Source organism: Bufo gargarizans, chromosome 2 (genome assembly GCF_014858855.1).
Source record: "Bufo gargarizans isolate SCDJY-AF-19 chromosome 2, ASM1485885v1, whole genome shotgun sequence".
Lineage (NCBI taxonomy): Eukaryota > Metazoa > Chordata > Amphibia > Anura > Bufonidae > Bufo > Bufo gargarizans.
Window position 1 is genome coordinate 584,171,403 of NC_058081.1, and position 19,286 is coordinate 584,190,688.

The following is a 19,286-nucleotide window of genomic DNA, read 5'->3' on the forward strand; positions in this document are numbered from 1 at the left end:
GCTGTCCCTGCTCTCTCCCTATAGTGTGGATACAGTCTCCTTATTATATCCCTACACTATCCCTAAGCTGTCCCTGCTCTCTCCCTATAGTGTGGATACAGTCTCCTTATTATATCCCTACACTATCCCTAAGCTGTCCCTGCACTCTCCCTATAGTGTGGATACAGTCTCCTTATTATATCCCTACACTATCTCTAAGCTGTCCCTGCTCTCTCCCTATAGTGTGGATAACGCCTTCCTATTATATTCCTACACTATCTCTAAGCTGTCCCTGCACTCTCCCTATAGTGTGGATACAGTCTCCTTATTATATCCCTACACTATCTGTAGGCTGTCCCTGCTCTCTCCCTATAGTGTGGATATAGCCTCCCTATTATATCCCTACACTATCTCTAAGCTGCCCCTGCTCTCTCCCTATAGTGTGGATACAGTCTCCTTATTATATCCCTACACTATCCCTAAGCTGTCCCTGCTCTCTCCCTATAGTGTGGATACAGTCTCCTTATTATATCCCTACACTATCCCTAAGCTGTCCCTGCACTCTCCCTATAGTGTGGATACAGTCTCCTTATTATATCCCTACATTATCTCTAAGCTGTCCCTACTCTCTCTCTATAGTGTGGATAATGCCTTCCAATTACAGTGGGATGCGAAAGTTTGGGCAACCTCATGATTTTCCTGTATAAATCGTTGGTTGTGACGATAAAACATGTCAGGTAAATATATCATATAGGAGACGCACACAGTGATATTTGAGAAGTGAAATAAAGTATTTTTGATTTACAGAAAGTGCGCTATAATTGTTTAAACAAAATTAGGCAGGTGCAGACATGTGGTCACTGTTTACACACAATCAGGCAGGTGCTACATGTGGTCACTGTTGTCATTTTATTGATTCCAAAACCTTTAGAACTAATTATTGGAACTCAGATTGGCTTGGTAAGCTCAGTGACCCCTGACCTACATACACAGGTGAATCCAATTATGGGAAAGAGTATTTAAGGGGGTCAATTGTAAGTTTCCCTCCTCTTTTAATTTTCTGTGAAGAGTAGCAACATGAGGGTCTCAAAACAACTCTCCAATGACCTGAAGACACAGATTGCCCACCCTCATGGTTTAGGGGAAGGACACAGAAAGCCGTCTCAGAGATTTCCGCCGTCTGTCTCCGCCGTCAGGAACATATTGAGGAAATGGAAGACACAGGCTCAGCTCAAGTTAAGGCTCGAAGTGGCCGACCAAGAAAAATCTCAGTTATACAGAAGCGACGAATGGTGAGAACAGTCAGAGTCAACCCACAGACCAGCACCAAAGACCTAAAACATCATCTTGCTGCAGATGGAGTCACTGTGCATCGTTCAACCATTCGGTGCACTTTACACAAGGAGATGTTGTATGCGAGAGGGATGCAGAAGAGCCTTTTCTCCGCCGCTTGAGGTCGGCTAAAGCACATTTGGACAAGCCAGCTTCATTTTGGAATAAGGTGCTGTGGACTGATGAAACTAAAATTGAGTTATTTGGCCATAACAAGGGGCGTTATGCATGGAGGAAAAAGAACACAGCATTCCAAGAAAAACACCTACTACCTACAGTAAAATATGGCGGTGGTTCCATCATGCTGTGTGGCCAGTGCAGGGACTGGGAATCTTTTCAAAGCTGAGGGACGCATGGATTCCACTCAGTATCAGCAGATTCTGGAGACCAATGTCCAGGAATCAGTGACAAAGCTGAAGCTGCGCCGGGGCTGGATCTTTCAACAAGACAACGACCCTAAACACTGCTCAAAATCCACTAAGGCATTTATGCAGAGGAACAAGTACAACGTTCTGGAATGGCCATCTCAGTCCTTAGAACTGAATATAATTGAAAATCTGTGGTGTGACTTAGAGAGCTGTCCATGCTCGGAAACCATCAAACCTGAATGAACTAAAGATGTTTTGTAAAGAGGATGGTCCAAAATACCTTCAACCAGAATCCAGACTCTCATTGGAACCTACAGTAAGCGTTTAGAGGCTGTAATTTCTGCAAAAGGAGGATCTACAAAATATTGATTTCATTTCTTTTTTGTGGTGCCCAAATTTTTGCACCTGCCTAATTTTGTTTACTCAATTATAGCACTTTCTGTAAATCCAATAAACTTCATTTCACTTCTCAAATATCACTGTGTGTGTCTCCTATATGATAGATTTAACTGACATTTTATATTGCAACAACCAACGATTAACAAGGTTGCCCAGACTTTTGCATCCCACTGTATATACCTACAATATCTCTAAGCTGTCCCTGCTCTCTCCCTATAGTGTGGATAATGCCTTCCTATTATATACCTACACTATCTCTAAGCTGTCCCTGCTCTCTCCCTATAGTGTGAATACAGTCTCCAAATTATACCCCTACACTATCTCTAAGCTGTCCCTGCACTCTCCCTACAGTGTGGATAATGCCTTCCTATTATATCCTTACACTATCTCTAAGCTGCCCTGCTCTCTCCTTATAGTGTGTATAAAGCCTCCCTATTATATCCCTACACTATCTCTAAGCTGTCCTTGCTCTCTACCTACAGTGTGGATAAAGCCTCCCTATTATATCCCTACACTATCTCTAAGCTGTCCCTACTCACACCCTATAGTGTCGATAATGCCTCCCTATTATATCCCTACACTATCTCTAAGCTGTCCCTGCTCTCTCCTTATAGTGTGGATAATGCGTCCCAATTATATCCCTACACTATCTCTAAGCTGTCCCTGCTCTCTCCCTACAGTGTGGCTAATGCCTCCCTATTATATAGCTACACTATCTCTAAGCTGTCCCTGCACTCTCCCTATAGTGTGGATAAAGCCTCCCTATTATATCTCTGCACTATCTCTAAGCTGTCCCTGCTCTCTCCTGATAGTGTGGATAAAGCCTCCCTATTATATCCTTACACTATCTCTAAGCTGTCCCTGCACTCTCCTTATAGTGTAAATAAAGCCTCCCTATTATATCCTTACACTATCTCTAAGCTGTCCCTGCACTGTCCTTATAGTGTGGATATAGCCTCCCTATTATATCCCTACACTATCTCTAAGCTACACCTGCCCTCCCCCTATAGTGTGGATAAAGCCTCCCTATTATGTCCCTACACTATCTCTAAGCTGTCCATCCTCTCTCCCTATAGTGTGGATAAAGCCTCCCTATTATATCCCTACACTATCTCCAAGCTGTCCCTGCACTCTCCCTATAGTGTGGATAATGCCTCCCTATTATATCCTTACACTTTCTTCAAGCTGTCTCTGCTTTTTCCCTATCGTGTGGATAATGCCTCCCTATTATATACCTACATTATCTCTAAGCTGTCCCTGCACTGTCCTTATAGTGTGGATATAGCCTCCCTATTATATCTCTACACTATCTCTAAGCTTTCCCTGCACTCTCCATATAGTGTAAATAAAGCCTCCCTATTATATCCCAACACTATCTATAAGCTGTCCTTGCACTCTCCTTATAGTGTGGATAAAGCCTCCCTATTATATCCCTATACTATCTCTAAGCTGTCCCTGCACTTCCCTATAGTGTCAATAATGCCTCCCTATTATATCCCTACACTATCTCTAAGCTGTCCCTGCTCTCTCCTTATAGTGTGGATAATGCGTCCCTATTATATCCCTACACTATCTCTAAGCTGTCCCTGCTCTCTCCCTACAGTGTGGCTAATGCCTCCCTATTATATACCTACACTATCTCCAAGCTGTTCCTGCTCTCTCCTGATAGTGTAAATAAAGCCTCCCTATTTTATCCCAACACTATCTCTAAGCTACCCCTGCCCTCCCCCTATAGTGTGGATAAAGCCTCCCGATTATGTCCCTACACTATCTCTAAGCTGTCCTTCCTCTCTCCCTATAGTGTGGATAAAGCCTCCCTGTTATATCCCTACACTATCTCCAAGCTGTCCCTGCACTCTCCCTATAGTGTGGAAAATGCCTCCCTATTATATCCTTACACTATCTTCAAGCTGTCCCTGCTTTTTCCCTATAGTGTCGATAATGCCTCCCTATTATATACCTACACTATCTCTAAGCTGTCCATGCTCTCTCCTTATAGTGTGGATAAAGCCTCCCTATTATATCACTACACTATCTCTAAGCTGTCCCTGCTTTCTCCCTATAGTGTGGATAAAGCCTCCCTATTATATCCCTACACTATCTCTTAGCTGTCCCTGCTCTCTCCTTATAGTGTGGATAAAGCCTCCCTATTATATCCCTACACTATCTCTAAGCTGTCCCTGCTCTCTCCCTATAGTGTGGATGATGCCTCCCTATTATATAGCTACACTATCTGTAAGCTGTCCCTGCTCTCTCCCTATAGTGTGGATGATGCCGTCTTGTAATTTCCCTACACTATCTCTAAGCTGTCCCTGCTCTCTCCCTATAGTGTGGATGATGCCTTCCTATTATATCTCTACACTATCTCTAAGCTGTCCCTGCTCTCTCCCTATAGTGTGGATAAAGCCTCCCTATTATATCCCTACACTATCTCTAAGCTGTCCCTGCTCTCTCCCTATAGTGTGGATGATGCCGTCTTATAATTTCCCTACACTATCTCTAAGCTGTCCCTGCTCTCTCCCTATAGTGTGGATGATGCCTTCCTATTATATCTCTACACTATCTCTAAGCTGTCCCTGCTCTCTCCTTATAGTGTGGATAAAGCCTCCCTATTATATCCCTACACTATCTCTAAGCTGTCCCTGCACTCTCCCTATAGTGTGGAAAATGCCTCCCTATTATATCCTTACACTATCTTCAAGCTGTCCCTGCTTTCTCCCTATAGTGTTGATAATGCCTCCCTATTATATACCTACACTATCTCTAAGCTGTCCATGCTCTCTCCTTATAGTGTGGATAAAGCCTCCCTATTATATACCTACACTGTCTCCAAGCTGTCCCTGAACTCTACCTATAGTGTGGATAATGCCTCCCTATTATATCCCTACACTATCTCTTAGCTGTCCCTGCTCTCTCCCTATAGTGTGGATGATGCCTCCCTATTATATAGCTACACTATCTGTAAGCTGTCCCTGCTCTCTCCCTATAGTGTGGATGATGCCTTCCTATTATATCTCTACACTATCTCTAAGCTGTCCCTGCTCTCTCCTTATAGTGTGGATAAAGCCTCCCTATTATATCCCTACACTATCTCTTATCTGTCCCTGCTCTCTCCCTATAGTGTGGATGATGCCGTCTTATAATTTCCCTACACTATCTCTAAGCTGTCCCTGCTCTCTTCCTATAGTGTGGATGATGCCTCCCTATTATATCTCTACACCATCTGTAAGCTGTCCCTGCTCTCTCCCTATAGTGTGGATGATGCCTTCCTATAATTTCCCTACACCTTGAATTTATTTTATTTTTTTTAGCACAATTAAGTCTTTCCTCGCACTGTTCCTAGCGCCTGCTGACATCTCGCCCTGCACAAAGTACACTGGAAAATGGCAGAATCCAAGATGGCTGAGGCTATTTATAGAGCTGTGACATCACAGGGCTGGCTGCTGATGCATGGCATTGTGGATGATCCCTTGTTCCCAGAGTTCTTAGCTCCATGTTCTAACATGTGCAGCAGCCATTTTAGGGAAAATTGTGATTCGTTACTACAAAGCGTGAGGAGATTTGATTTTGGTGCAAATGGAATTTTTCCTGAAATTCGGATCGAATTCCACTTCGTCAACTTCGATTCGCTCATCTCTAATAAGTTCCTCTGCCATACCAATGATCTGTACAGCTACCTCAAGGCAATTGATTTATCATTAAAATTTCCAGTTGTTTATCAGAACTGACTCCTCTTCATTTCTGCATCTCCTTTCCACCCAAGGGTGCTGGCGTCACAAACACCAGGGACCCTGCCGTCCCTGCACCTAGAAACCATAGCACCAAGGGCACCTCAACCACCATCTGGCAGGGATCCCTGAACACCACAGTGTGCCCCGATGGAACCCGATACTATCCTTCTCATCACTGCACACTGGCCCTGGGAGCTGCTAACCGTGAGTAACCACTACTACACCCATCATCCCACCACGCTCACATATTGCCCCTGCAGCCCTGTCGTTGCAGAAGTTTACACTCTCAGCAGTTACTCTACTGTTACATGGAGGTTCACACTCTTTCATTATACTTCTGTTACATGAAGGTTCACACTCTCAGCGGTTACATTTCTGTTACATGAAGGTTCACACTCTCAGCGGTTACATTTCTGTTACAGGAAGGTTTACACTCTCAGCGGTTACACTTCTGTTACATGAAGGTTCACACTCTCAGCGGTTACACTTCTGTTACATGAAGGTTTACATTCTCCACAGTAACACTTCTATAACATGGAGGGTCACACTATCCACAGTTTTATTTCTGTTACACATGTATGTTCACACTCTCAGCGGTTACCCTATTGTTACATGGAGGTTCACACACTCAGTGGTTACACTTCTGTTACATGGTGGTTCACACTCTCAGCGGTTACCCTACTGTTACATGGAGGTTCACACTCTCAGCGGTTACACTTCTGTTACATGTACTGTATGTTCACACTCTCAGCAATTTACACTTCTGTTACATGGAGGTTCACACTCTCAGTGGTTACACTTCTGTTACATGTATGTTCACACTCTCAGTGGTTACACTTCTGTTACATGGAGGCTCACACTTTCAGCGGTTGCCCTATTGTTACATGGAGGGTCACACACTCAGTGGTTACATTTCTGTTACATGTACTGTATGTTCGCACTCTCAGTGGTTACACTTCTGTTACATGGAGGCTCACACTCTCAGTGGTTACACTTCTGTTACATGGAGGCTCACACTTTCAGCGGTTGCCCTATTGTTACATGGAGGTTCACACACTCAGTGGTTACACTTCTGTTACATGGAGGTTCACACTCTCAGCGGTTACATTTCTGTTACATGGAGGTTCACACTCTCAGTGGTTACACTTCTGTTACATGGAGGCTCACACTCTCAGTGGTTACACTTCTGTTACATGGAGGCTCACACTTTCAGCGGTTGCCCTATTGTTACATGGAGGTTCACACACTCAGTGGTTACACTTCTGTTACATGGAGGTTCACACTCTCAGCGGTTACACTTCTGTTACATGGAGGTTCACACTCTCAGCGGTTACACTTCTGTTACATGGAGGCTCACACTCTCAGCGGTTACACTTCTGTTACATGGAGGTTCACACTCTCAGCGAGTTACACTTCTGTTACATGGAGGCTCACACTCTCAGCGGTTGCACTTCTGTTACATGGAGGTTCACACACTCAGCGAGTTACACTTCTGTTACATGGAGGTTCACACTCTCAGCGGTTACACTTCTGTTACATGGAGGGTCACACTTTCAGCGGTTGCCCTACTGTTACATGGAGGTTCACACTCTCAGTGGTTACACTTCTGTTACATGGAGGTTCACACACTCAGTGGTTACATTTCTGTTACATGTATGTTCACACTCTCAGCGAGTTACACTTCTGTTACATGGAGGGTCATACTCTCAGCGGTTACTCTTCTGTTACATGGAGGTTCACACTCTCAGCGGTTACACTTCTGTTACATGGAGGCTCACACTCTCAGCGAGTTACACTTCTGTTACATGGAGGTTCACACTCTCAGCGGTTACACTTCTGTTACATGGAGGCTCACACTCTCAGCGGTTACACTTCTGTTACATGGAGGCTCACACTCTCAGCGGTTACTCTTCTGTTACATGGAGGTTCACACACTCAGTGGTTACATTTCTGTTACATGTATGTTCACACTCTCAGCGAGTTACACTTCTGTTACATGGAGGGTCATACTCTCAGCGGTTACTCTTCTGTTACATGGAGGTTCACACTCTCAGCGGTTACTCTTCTGTTACATGGAGGTTCACACTCTCAGCTTGTGACACTTTAATAATGCGGTACCTTATCGGATTACACCGACAGGAATGAAACACAGCATATTCTAAGAGACCTCAAAATTATTGTGGGAGGGATTATATTATTACTGATCTAACATCACAGATGGATGGATCACATGACATCACGGTACAGGTGGACGGATCACATGACATCACGGTACAAGTGGATGGATCACATGACATCACAATACATGTTTGCTGATCACATGACTTTATGAACAGGTATAGGGGTATACAGCTCACCTGTCTGAAAGGAACCCACATATAAGGGATCCAGTTGTGAGGCCCATGAAGAAGAAGGTGGCTGCCATCTGGTTCATCCACTTCCTGTCACACACCAGATCCCACTGTCAGAATCAGAGAAATAGTCTTTATAGGTGAACATCCAGTCCACAACTACAGACACTTGAAGGGGGGGGGGGGGCACTTCTGTCACGCCTCAAATACTGCAACCCCCAGAGAACCCCCAGTCTGTTCTGTACAGTAACATCCATCTGATGTCTGTGGACAGACTCATAATTGTAATATCAAGAAACGGGTGACATCCTTGAGTCTGAACACAACAAAAAAGAAATATCTGCCCACAAGTCTTCTAGAGAAGTCCAATGGCTGGTTGCATTACAGTGCCACAAACATAATAACCACTGATAACTACATTATAATGTCCTAAACCTAATAACCACTTATGTAAACCACTAATGACCACATTAGAGTCTCCTAAACATGGCAGACACTGATGACCACAGTACAGTGCCCTAAAAATGGGAACCACTGATGAACACATTGCATAAGAATTAACTGAAGACCCAAGTGCATGATTTGGACATTGTTCCAATTCTTAGGCAGCTGTACCTGTGTGACAGTAGTGGAGGAGAATGTGGAGCGGTCGTAGTCCCAACCATGATCACAGCTCTGCACCCAGGACTGGTTCACCCCTTGGGATCTGTTATGGAGAAGCTGGGGCTCAGAGAACATTTCACAGGAGCTGAAGGAGCTGCCATGTTCTTGAGGGATGTTGAGTAGTAGAAGGTCTTCCTGGCTGAGGTTGCCAGGGTTGGGCAAGGTGCAGTGATGAGGTGGCACAGCAGAGATGAAGATGTGCAGTAAGAAGTGGAGGGGAAGGATGAATCTGGGGAGACAGAGGATCATAAGGGACAAGATCTGGAATTTCCCGAAGACTCCAGCTTCTGAAAGGACATCCTCAAATTTCATCCTGGAGGTTGTGAGGATGACTTCCAGATGACTATGAATGGTGCCAGCACAGGAGGTGTAGAAGTAACCCCTGATAATGGCTGGTTGTGTTTTCATCCATCCAACAGAACGTCACTACTTCCTCCCAATGATGAGACTATTGGATCACAAGACATTCATCTCATTACACAGCATGGACATTGTTCATTCAGGGGTTTAAGGCAAATGCAAATACTATTAGAGAAGAATGTGTAACTTCTCAAGGAACTCCCAAAATCAATGAGCACTAACATAAACCCCCGAGGGGGAAAAGGGAGATAAAACGCAACTGTTACTTTAGATAAGCACTGCACCAGACAGACAGACGGACACAACATTCACATGAATAGCATACTATAGAGCCACCTGGAATGTAACAAAACCATAAGGCAAGACATGGCCCACTAAACACAATCCAGAGAGAAGTGAGGAAAAAAATGGAATAATCTCACCATACTTGAAACGCCTTGATGTGCTTCTGAGATTGTAAAGCAGGCTCCTATTCCAATGGCAAATGCTGAGTTTCTCGAAGTCCTTGCGGCATCTTAGTATGCTTCAATGGATACAATGTAGCCCTATAACCAAGTGGCTCTTCACCTCTAGTATAGATAGGACGTCAGGAACAGATAACACTAGGTGACCCTAATGGAGTAGAGGGAACTGTGAAGGCCCTGCCTATACCGAGCACTCTCCCCGAAAGGGGCGACCCCGTCCGGATACCTGACCCTATACCCGGGCATTATCCCTAGTAAACCCTATCAAATGGTTCCTGACGTGCCACGTTTCATTGAATAACTCGTCAGGGGAAATCAACAAAATAGGGTGTCCTTCAAAAAGAATTACATGGAATACAGATAATGTAAAGCTGGCTTAAAGGGGTTATCCGAGTAATGGAATTTTTTTTTTGATAAAACTCCTCAGGGCTTACCTACACATTAGTTAAGCTTGATTTCTTGAGAAAAAAAAACATACTTACACCTTTGCATGGTTCTGTTATTCTTTCTTTGTTTACATGCTGCAGCAAAGCTGTGGGGGCGTGTACCAACAATGCCTGAGCCCGCCCTCATGAATATTTGTGGGTGTGAATAATCTGCCCTTCCCCGCCCCCTGCACAACCTAACCTTGCATACAAACACAGTCACATGAACCTCCTAGCTCACACAGGCAGAAGATCTGAACTACAGACAGTGCTGCCCATAATTATTCATACCTCTGGCAAATTTTGACTTAAAGTTACTTTTATTCAACCAGCAAGTAATTTTTTGATGGGAAATGACATAGGTGTCTCCCAAAAGATAATAGGACGATGTACAAGAGACATTATTGTGGAAAAAAACCAATTTCTCAGCTTTTATTTACATTTGAGCAAAAAATACAAGATGTTCCGCACTGTGGAAAATCTCAGAGAACGTGGTCGGAAGCCAAAAGTGACACCTGTGCTGGCCAGGAGGATAGTTAGAATCCAAGGATCACCACCAAGGCCACCCTGGTGAATATGGGCTCTGCTGGTGGCAATGTCTCAAGGCAGACAATCCAACGGACACTGCACACTGCAGACCAGGGAGGACACCACTTCTCCAGATAAGGCACACAAAAGCTCGCTTGGCCTTTGCAAAAGCTCATCTGGACAATGAAGAAGACTTCTGGTCTTCTGTGTTATGGTCAGCTGAAAGAAAAAATTAATTGTTTGGTCACAATGATGTTTCCTTCATTTGGCGTAAAAAAGGAGAAGCCTTCAACCCAAAGAACACCATCCTCACTGTCAAACATGGTGGTGGGAACCTAATGCTTTGGGGGTGTTTTTCAGCCAATTGACCAGGGAACCAAATCACAGTAAACGGCACCATGAAAAAAGAGCAATACATGAGGATTCTCACAGACAACATCAGGCAGTCTGCAGAGAAACGTGGCCTTGGGCACCAGTGGACATTTCAGCATGACAATGCCCCAAAACACACAGCAAAAGTGGTGAAGAAATGGTCAGCAGACAACAACATTAACGTCTTGGAGAGGCCCAGCCAGAGTCCAGACTGGAATCCAATGGAGAATCTGTGGAGGAGCTAAAGATCAGGGTGACGGCAAGAAGACCCTCCAACCTGAAAGATGTGGAGCTCATTGCTAAAGATGAATGGGCAAAACTACCTGTGGAGACCTGCAAAAAGCTGGTCTGCAATTACAGGAAGCGTCTGATTGCTGTAACAGCCAAGAAAGGCTTTTCTACTGATTATTGAGAAGGGGATGAATAATTCTGGACTGGAAACTTTTTACTCAAATGTAAATAAAAGCTGAGAAATGTTTTTTCCACAATAACGCCTCTTGTACATCGTCTTATTATCTTTTGGGAGACACCGATGTCATTTCCCGTCAAAAAATTACTTGCTGGTTGAATAAAATAACTTTAAGTCAAAATTTGCCAGGGGTATGAATAATTATGGGCAGCACTGTATGTACAGTGTGATGACAGTATACGGGGGTATGAATAATTATGGGCAGCACTGTACACGCCCACCAGTGGGAGTAAGCTGTATGCCTGTGCGCCAAATCCGGCGTCTGGTGTAGCTATTTAAAAGGCCGCGTCCTGCGTGCCTGAACCCAGGGACAGCCCATCCGGTCATGTGTACGGAACACGTGACCAGCGTGCCAGCATCGGGGAGCACAGTATCCACGTGGGGCGGACCTCAACAATGGGGAAGGCGGGCTTGGTGCCTGATAGCTGCGAGTGGGCATAAGTGAAAACTGCCCAGGTACTGCAAAAAAGAGAAAGGAAAGGAGCTTCTTAGGCAGTAAATCAACCACATTTGATTACTGAAAGGGCTGAGGAGGTCGATCTTATAGGACTAGCTGAGTAGAAGCAAATACGAAGACAAGCAACGTAACTGAAGGATAGGGAAAGATTCTGACACAAACAAGGGGATTACATGAACATAGCTCATCCGATTCGCAGGTAAATCGTAGTAGGCCAATTTGATTAACATTCAAATCCTTTACAAAGGATTCAGAGGTCAATCTGTTCCCATCCCCGATAATCAAAATGTCATCGATGTACCGAGCCCACTGCCCTATGGGATCAATAGCATTCACCCGAAGACCATAGTCTCCTACCACCAGTCCAGGATTTGCGTATGATGGGGCACATGGACTCCCCATTGCGATGCCACTGAGCTGGTGATAACGTTTGTTATTAAATGAGAAGACATTTTTGGTCAAAGTAAACTCCAAAATGCCGAGGACGAAAAGGCTGTGAGAACAGTACTGACAACCACAAGTTTGTAGAAAATGGTCGACAGCTTTAATCCCAAGTGTGTGTGGAATGCTGGGATACCGGGCCTCCACATCGATACCGACGGGCAGGCTGCCCTCTTCGATATGGACACCTTAAAAGATCCGTTGTGTCCCGTGTATACGATGGCAAAGCAGTCACGAAGGTGGACAATACCTGATCGATGTAGATTCCCCAAATTTTGGCATAAATTCCCCACACCCGATACAATAGGCCGACCCTTTAGTGGGGGATACCCCCTTGTATAATTTAGGAAGGCAAAAGAAAGTAGACATATGTGGAAATGCGGGTAACAAGAAATTATATTCATCCTGAATTTAGGTTCATCCAAAATACTCTTGAGTTCACCCTTGAAACCATCCGTTGGATCCCGATCATTAAGTAAGGATTCACACGTAGTCCTATATTGTTCATTGTCCATGACCACCATCTTCCAATCTGATGGCTTCATCACCACTGAGCAATCCTTCTCTAGGTTGGAGATCGCGGTGGCCATGGCATGATCACAATTGGATTGAAGAGAATGGAATTTAAATTCCTCAATCAGTTTTTTTACCAGCTCCGCAGGAGATTTCTCCCGTTACCGGCGACGGCGTTTTGTTACGGTTAAGCTTGAGATTAGTAAATGGACCCAGCCCTTCTTCATGGTCCGTTTCAGATTCCAGATCATATAAAAGACGTACGTCAGACAAGATGTCCATTGGGATACCCAGTTCTCGACGTTGTTTTCTCTCCTGGTGCCTAAAATGTTTATGTCACCGAAATTTACCAATAAACAGATTCAAATCTTTAATGATATTGAATCTGGTAAAATTAGGTTTAGGCACAAAGTAGAGACCCAACTCCAGAACCTGAATTTCAGTAGAACTTAAGGGGCGTGAGGACAAATTTACAACCCGCGGGCCAGTAGCTACTTTGGGTGTAGTTTTCATCCAAAGTCGATTCGCTCATCCCTAGCCGCGACCCATGTCATCAACCAATCAGAATCACCAGTCATTAGGAAGCCCTGTAATGGGGGTGAGTCATAAAAGGCAGAATATGTAGGGCCCCGAGAGGAATACGTAAGGGATGGTGGAAGGAATCAGGTGGGAACAACCTGAAAAATGACGTCACATAAGGAAACCATCTGACAGTTATATTAATGTATGACAGGTTTAGTGGTTACAGGCTCTCTATGAGGACACAGGCTTAGTGGTTACAGTCTCTATGAGGACACAGGATTAGTGGTTACAGTCTCTCTGTAAGGTCACAGGCTTAGTGGTTACAGTCTCTCTGTAAGGTCACAGGCTTAGTGGTTAAAGTCTCTCTGTAAGGTCACAGGCTTAGGCTACTTTCACACTTGCGTTCAGAGCGGATCCGTCTGCATTATATTTCTGAAAAAATTCTAAGTGTGAAAGTTAGTCAGACGGATCCATCCAGACTTTACATTGAAAGTAAATGGGGGACGGATCCGTTTGAAATTGAGCCATATGGTGTCATCTTCAAACGGATCCGTCCCCATTGACTTGCATTGTAAGTCTGGACGGATCCGTTTGGCTGCAGGCAGCGTTCAGGTGTCCGCCTGCTGAGCGGAGCGGAGGCCAAACGCAGCCAGACTGATGCATTCTGAGCGGATCCGCAGCCACTCAGAATGCATTGGGGCTGTACGGATCCGTTCGGGGCCGCTTGTGAGCCCCTTCAAACGGAACTGACAAGCGGAGCCCCGAACGCAAGTGTGAAAGTAGCCTAAGTGGCTACAGTCTCTATCAGTGCACAGGCTTAGTGGTTACAGTCTGTATGAGGACACAGGCTTAGTGGTTACAGTCTGTATGAGGACACAGGCTTAGTGGTTACAGTCTCTATGAGGACACAGGCTAAGTGGATACAGCCTCTCTCTGAGGACACAGGCTTAGTGGTTAAAGTCTCTTTCTGAGGACACAGGCTTAGTGGTTAAAGTCTCTTTATGAGGACACAGGCTTAGTGGTTACAGTCTCTCTATGAGGACACAGGCTTAGTGGTTACAGTCTCTCTATAAAGACACAGGCTTAGTGGTTAAAGTCTCTCTCTGAAGACACAGGCTTAGTGGTTACAGTCTCTATGAGGACACAGGCTTAGTGGTTACTGTCTCTCTATGAGGACACAGGCTTAGTGGTTACTGTCTCTCTATGAGGACACAGGCTTAGTGGTTACAGTCTCTATGAGGACACAGGGCTATAGTAGTTACAGCCTCTCTTTGAGGACACAGGCTTAGTGGTTACAGTCTCTTTGAGGACACAGGCTTAGTGGTTACTGTCTCTCTATGAGGACACAGGCTTAGTGGTTACAGTCTCTTTCTGAGGAAACAGGCTTAGTGGTTACAGTCTCTCTCTATGAGGACACAGGCTTAGTGGTTACAGTCTCTTTCTGAGGACACAGGCTTAGTGGTTACAGTCTCTCTCTATGAGGACACAGGCTTAGTGGTTACAGTCTCTTTCTGAGGAAACAGGCTTAGTGGTTACAGTCTCTTTCTGAGGACACAGGCTTAGTGGTTACAGGCTCTCTATGAGGACACAGGCTTAGTGGTTACAGTCTCTCTATGAAGACACAGGCTTAGTGGTTACAGTCTCTCTATGAAGACACAGGCTTAGTGGTTACAGTCTCTATGTGTCACAGACGGTGTACAGGAAACAAGACAAAGCAACATGCATATATGACTGAGTGGATCCAAAGCTAAGGAACCAAAAGGGAGACCCCTGCACAAGACCTGAGACTTTCCCTGGCTGCTCAGCCTATGCCAAGATCCCAAAGGTGGATGGTTGCATATCCACGTACCTCGACTATATAACCCCTGAACACCCTACAATAGTGAGGGGACACGACCACCGGCTCCCTACACCAGACACGGAGGGAGTCAGGGTCACCTGGGATCCAGCAAACAGAAAATAACAGATAAATGTACAGCATTTAACTTTAGTAGCAGACGGGGAAATGGCATCAGCATGCACACACACTCCAGGAAGAAGTATAAGCCGCCCAGTAATGCATAATGGGGAGGAATTTAAAGGGAAGCAATCAGTCCAACTACATGATAGCTGAGAGAGGCTAACGAGATGAGGAACTGAACAGCACAACAAAGAAAACTCAAGGAGGAGGTTCTGAAAGGCTTCTCTCAGAGCTTCTCAGCTGTCTTGTTGTGACAGTACCCCTCCCTCTACGAGTGGACTCCGGACGCTCAGAGCCCACCTTCTCAGGATGGGACCTATGGAAAGCCCTGATGAGACGAGAGGCCTTAATGTCCGTCACTGGGACCCACATCCTCTCCTCAGGACCATAACCCTCCCAATGAACAAGGTACTGGAGAGAACCGCGGACAACACGAGAATCCACAATCCTAGAGACCTGAAATTCAAGATTCCCATCAACCATAATTGGAGGAGGAGGCAAAGGCGAGGGTACAATGGGTTGAACATAAGGTTTCAATAAGGACTTATGAAAAACATTATGGATCTTCCAAGTCTGAGGAAGATCAAGACGGTAGGCAACAGGATTGATGACAGACAGGATCTTGTAAGGCCCAATAAACCTAGGACCCAACTTCCAGGAGGGAACCTTCAATTTGATATTCTTGGTAGACAACCACACCAGATCACCAACATTCAGGTCCGGACCAAGCACACGTCTCTTATCTGCAACACGCTTATATCTCTCACTCATGCTCTTTAGATTATCCTGAATCTTTTGCCAAATAGATGACAAAGACGAGGAGAATCTGTCCTCATCAGGTAAACCAGAAGACCCCTCTCCCGAGAAAGTCCCAAACTGCGGATGAAACCCATATGCACCAAAAAATGGTGACTTATCAGAGGACTCCTGACGACGGTTATTTAAAGCAAACTCAGCAAGGGACAAAAAAGAACACCAATCATCCTGATTCTCCGCCACAAAACAGCGCAGATATGTCTCCAGATTCTGATTGACGCGCTATGTCTGGCCATTCGACTGCGGGTGGAAAGCAGAAGAGAATGACAACCGAACCCCCAAGCGAGAACAGAAAGCCTTCCAGAATCTGGAAACAAACTGCGTGCCCCTATCAGAGACTATGTCTGAAGGAATACCATGCAATTTGACAATGTGATCAATAAATGCCTGCGCCAGCGTCTTAGCATTGGGCAAACCAGGAAAAGGGATGAAATGCACCATTTTGCAAAAACGGTCCACCACCACCAGAATCACAGTCTTCCCCGAGGAATGAGGCAGGTCCGTTATAAAGTCCATGGACAGATGTGTCCAAGGACGGGAAGGAATGGGTAAGGGAAGGAGAGGACCTGATGGCCGTGAATTAGGGACTTTGGCACGAGCGCAAGTCTCGCAGGCTGCCACAAAACCCTCAACCGACTTACGAAGCGCAGGCCACCAGAATCTCCGAGCGATGAGATCCAGTGTGGCTCTTGCCCCCGGGTGCCCAGCAAGGACCGTATCATGGTGTTCCTTAAAAATCTTGTGTCTTAAAGCGAGAGGCACAAACAACCTCCCAGGAGGACAAAGATCAGGAGCCTCTGACTGGGCTGCCTGCACCTCTGCCTCCAATTCAGAAAAAAGAGCAGAGACCACCACACCATCAGCCAAAATGGGACCAGGGTCTTCAAAATTCCTGCCTCCCGGAAAACAACGTGACAGGGCATCTGCCTTCACATTCTTAACCCCAGGGCGGAACGTGACAACAAAATTAAATCTTGAAAAGAACAAAGACCATCTGGCCTGTCTCGGGTTCAGACGCTTGGCTGACTCCAAGTACGCCAGATTTTTATGGTCAGTAAACACGGTAATAGGGTGTCTGACTCCCTCCAGCCAATAACGCCATTCCTCAAAAGCCAATTTGATGGCCAACAATTCCTTATCTCCCACATCGTAATTTCTCTCTGCGGAGGAGAGTTTTTTCGAGAAAAAGGCACACGGTCGCCATTTGGCAGGAGAGGGACCCTGAGACAAGACCGCACCCACACCCACCTCAGAAGCATCAACCTCAACTATGAAGGGTAACGAAACATCAAGTTGCACCAAGATGGGAGCGGAAGCAAAACTCTCCTTGATATTAGAAAAAGCCTTACGCGCCTCTACTGACCAAGAAGAAAAATCTACCCCCTTTCTGGTCATATCAGTGAGTGGTTTAACAATAGAAGAATAATTCAAAATGAACTTCCTGTAATAATTGGCAAAGCCCAAAAAACGCATCAGCGCCTTTTGATTCTCAGGAAGCTCCCATTCAAGCACAGCGCGGACCTTCTCGGGGTCCATGCGAAAACCAGAAGCGGAGAGAAGAAACCCCAGAAATTGAATTTCTGGAACCGCAAACACACATTTCTCCAGTTTCGCATATAATTTATTCTCCCGCAGGATGAGCAAGACCTGACGTAAATGTTCCTTATGAGTTTTGAAATCAGGAGAAAAAATCAAAATGTCATCCAAATACACTAATACAAATTTTCCCATCAAATTATAAAAAATGCTGTTCACAAAATGCTGAAAAACGGCTGGGGCATTCATCAAACCAAAAGGCATAACCAAATTTTCAAAATGGCCCTCAGGGGTATTGAAGGCCGTCTTCCATTCGTCTCCTTCTCTGACCCTGACCAGGTTGTATGCCCCTCTTAGATCTAATTTGGAAAAGACTTTAGCCCCAACAATCTGGTTAAACAGGTCCGGGATCAGAGGAAGCGGATAAGGGTCACGAATTGTGATACTGTTCAGCTCCCTGAAATCCAGACAAGGTCTTAAAGAACCATCTTTTTTCTTAACAAAGAAAAAAACAGCGGCAACAGGTGACTTCGAGGGTCGTATGTGTCCCTTTCTCAGACTCTCAGAGATATAAGCACGCATAGCAATCCTCTCAGGTTGGGAAAGATTGTATAAACGAGATTTAGGCAGCTTGGCGTCTGGGATGAGATTAATAGGGCAATCGTACTCCCTGTGCGGGGGCAAATCCTGAACTCCACTCTCAGAGAAGACATCCGAAAATTCAGAGAGAAAAGATGGTACAGTCTTAGTAGCAACCTCAGAAACAGATGTCGTGAGGCAATTCTCTCTGCAAAAGTCACTCCAACCATTTATTTGCCTCGCTTGCCAATCAATGGTGGGGTTATGTTTAATGAGCCAGGGTAGCCCCAACACCAGAGGAGTAGGCAAACCGCTAAGGACGAAACATGACACATCCTCAACATGAGCATCACTCACAATTAAATGGATATTGTGAACTATGCCCTTTAATGATTTCTGAGAAAGTGGAGCGGAATCAATAGCAAAAACAGGAATATCCTTTCCCAAAGTGCACACCTAGAAACCATGAGTTATCGCAAATTGATTATCAATGAGATTGACCGCTGCTCCACTATCCACAAAAATCTCACAAAAAAATGCTCTTGCTCTCTAGCGCCACCCTAGCCGGCAGGACAAAACGGGAACTACAAGCAAACGGAAAACCTTCAATTTCCGCCTCAACCCTGCCAATAGTAACAGACGGAACATTTTTAAAAGACTTTTTTCCTGTTTGTTTCTTTATTACTCCCAGAGAACTGCCTGAATCTCCTAGAGGGACAAACATTTGCCAAATGATTAATACCTCCACAACAAAAACAAACCCTCCCATGTGAGCTGAATCTTCTATTGTCAAAGGCAATCAACCCCAGCTTCATGGGCTCCTGCTCAGAAGGGGCTGACAGCGACTGAGACCCCTGCGCACAGAATGAGACCGCTGCACTGTCCCGGGACTGAGTATGACAGGAAGGGGACATCTCTCCTCTCTCTCTAAGATGCCTGTCAATACGAACAGCCTGAGACATGGCAGAGTCCAAAGAAATAGGCCTCTCATGAAAGGCAAATGCATCTTTCAATCCCTCTG

General features: G+C 45.2%; 1 protein-coding gene across 1 annotated transcript in view; it reads right to left on the minus strand.

Annotated features, from left to right (window-relative positions):
- LOC122926163 (solute carrier family 22 member 7-like) overlaps positions 1–9,135 on the minus strand; it is a 124,931-nt gene extending 115,796 nt beyond the window's left edge. Inside the window, exons 1-2 of the mRNA XM_044277542.1 lie at positions 8,776–9,135; positions 8,167–8,270 (exon numbers count right to left, since the gene is read on the minus strand). Coding sequence (XP_044133477.1) covers positions 8,167–8,270; positions 8,776–9,135 — 464 coding nt within the window. The remainder of the gene's footprint in view (positions 1–8,166; positions 8,271–8,775) is intronic.
- Between the last annotated feature and the right edge of the window lie 10,151 nt (positions 9,136–19,286).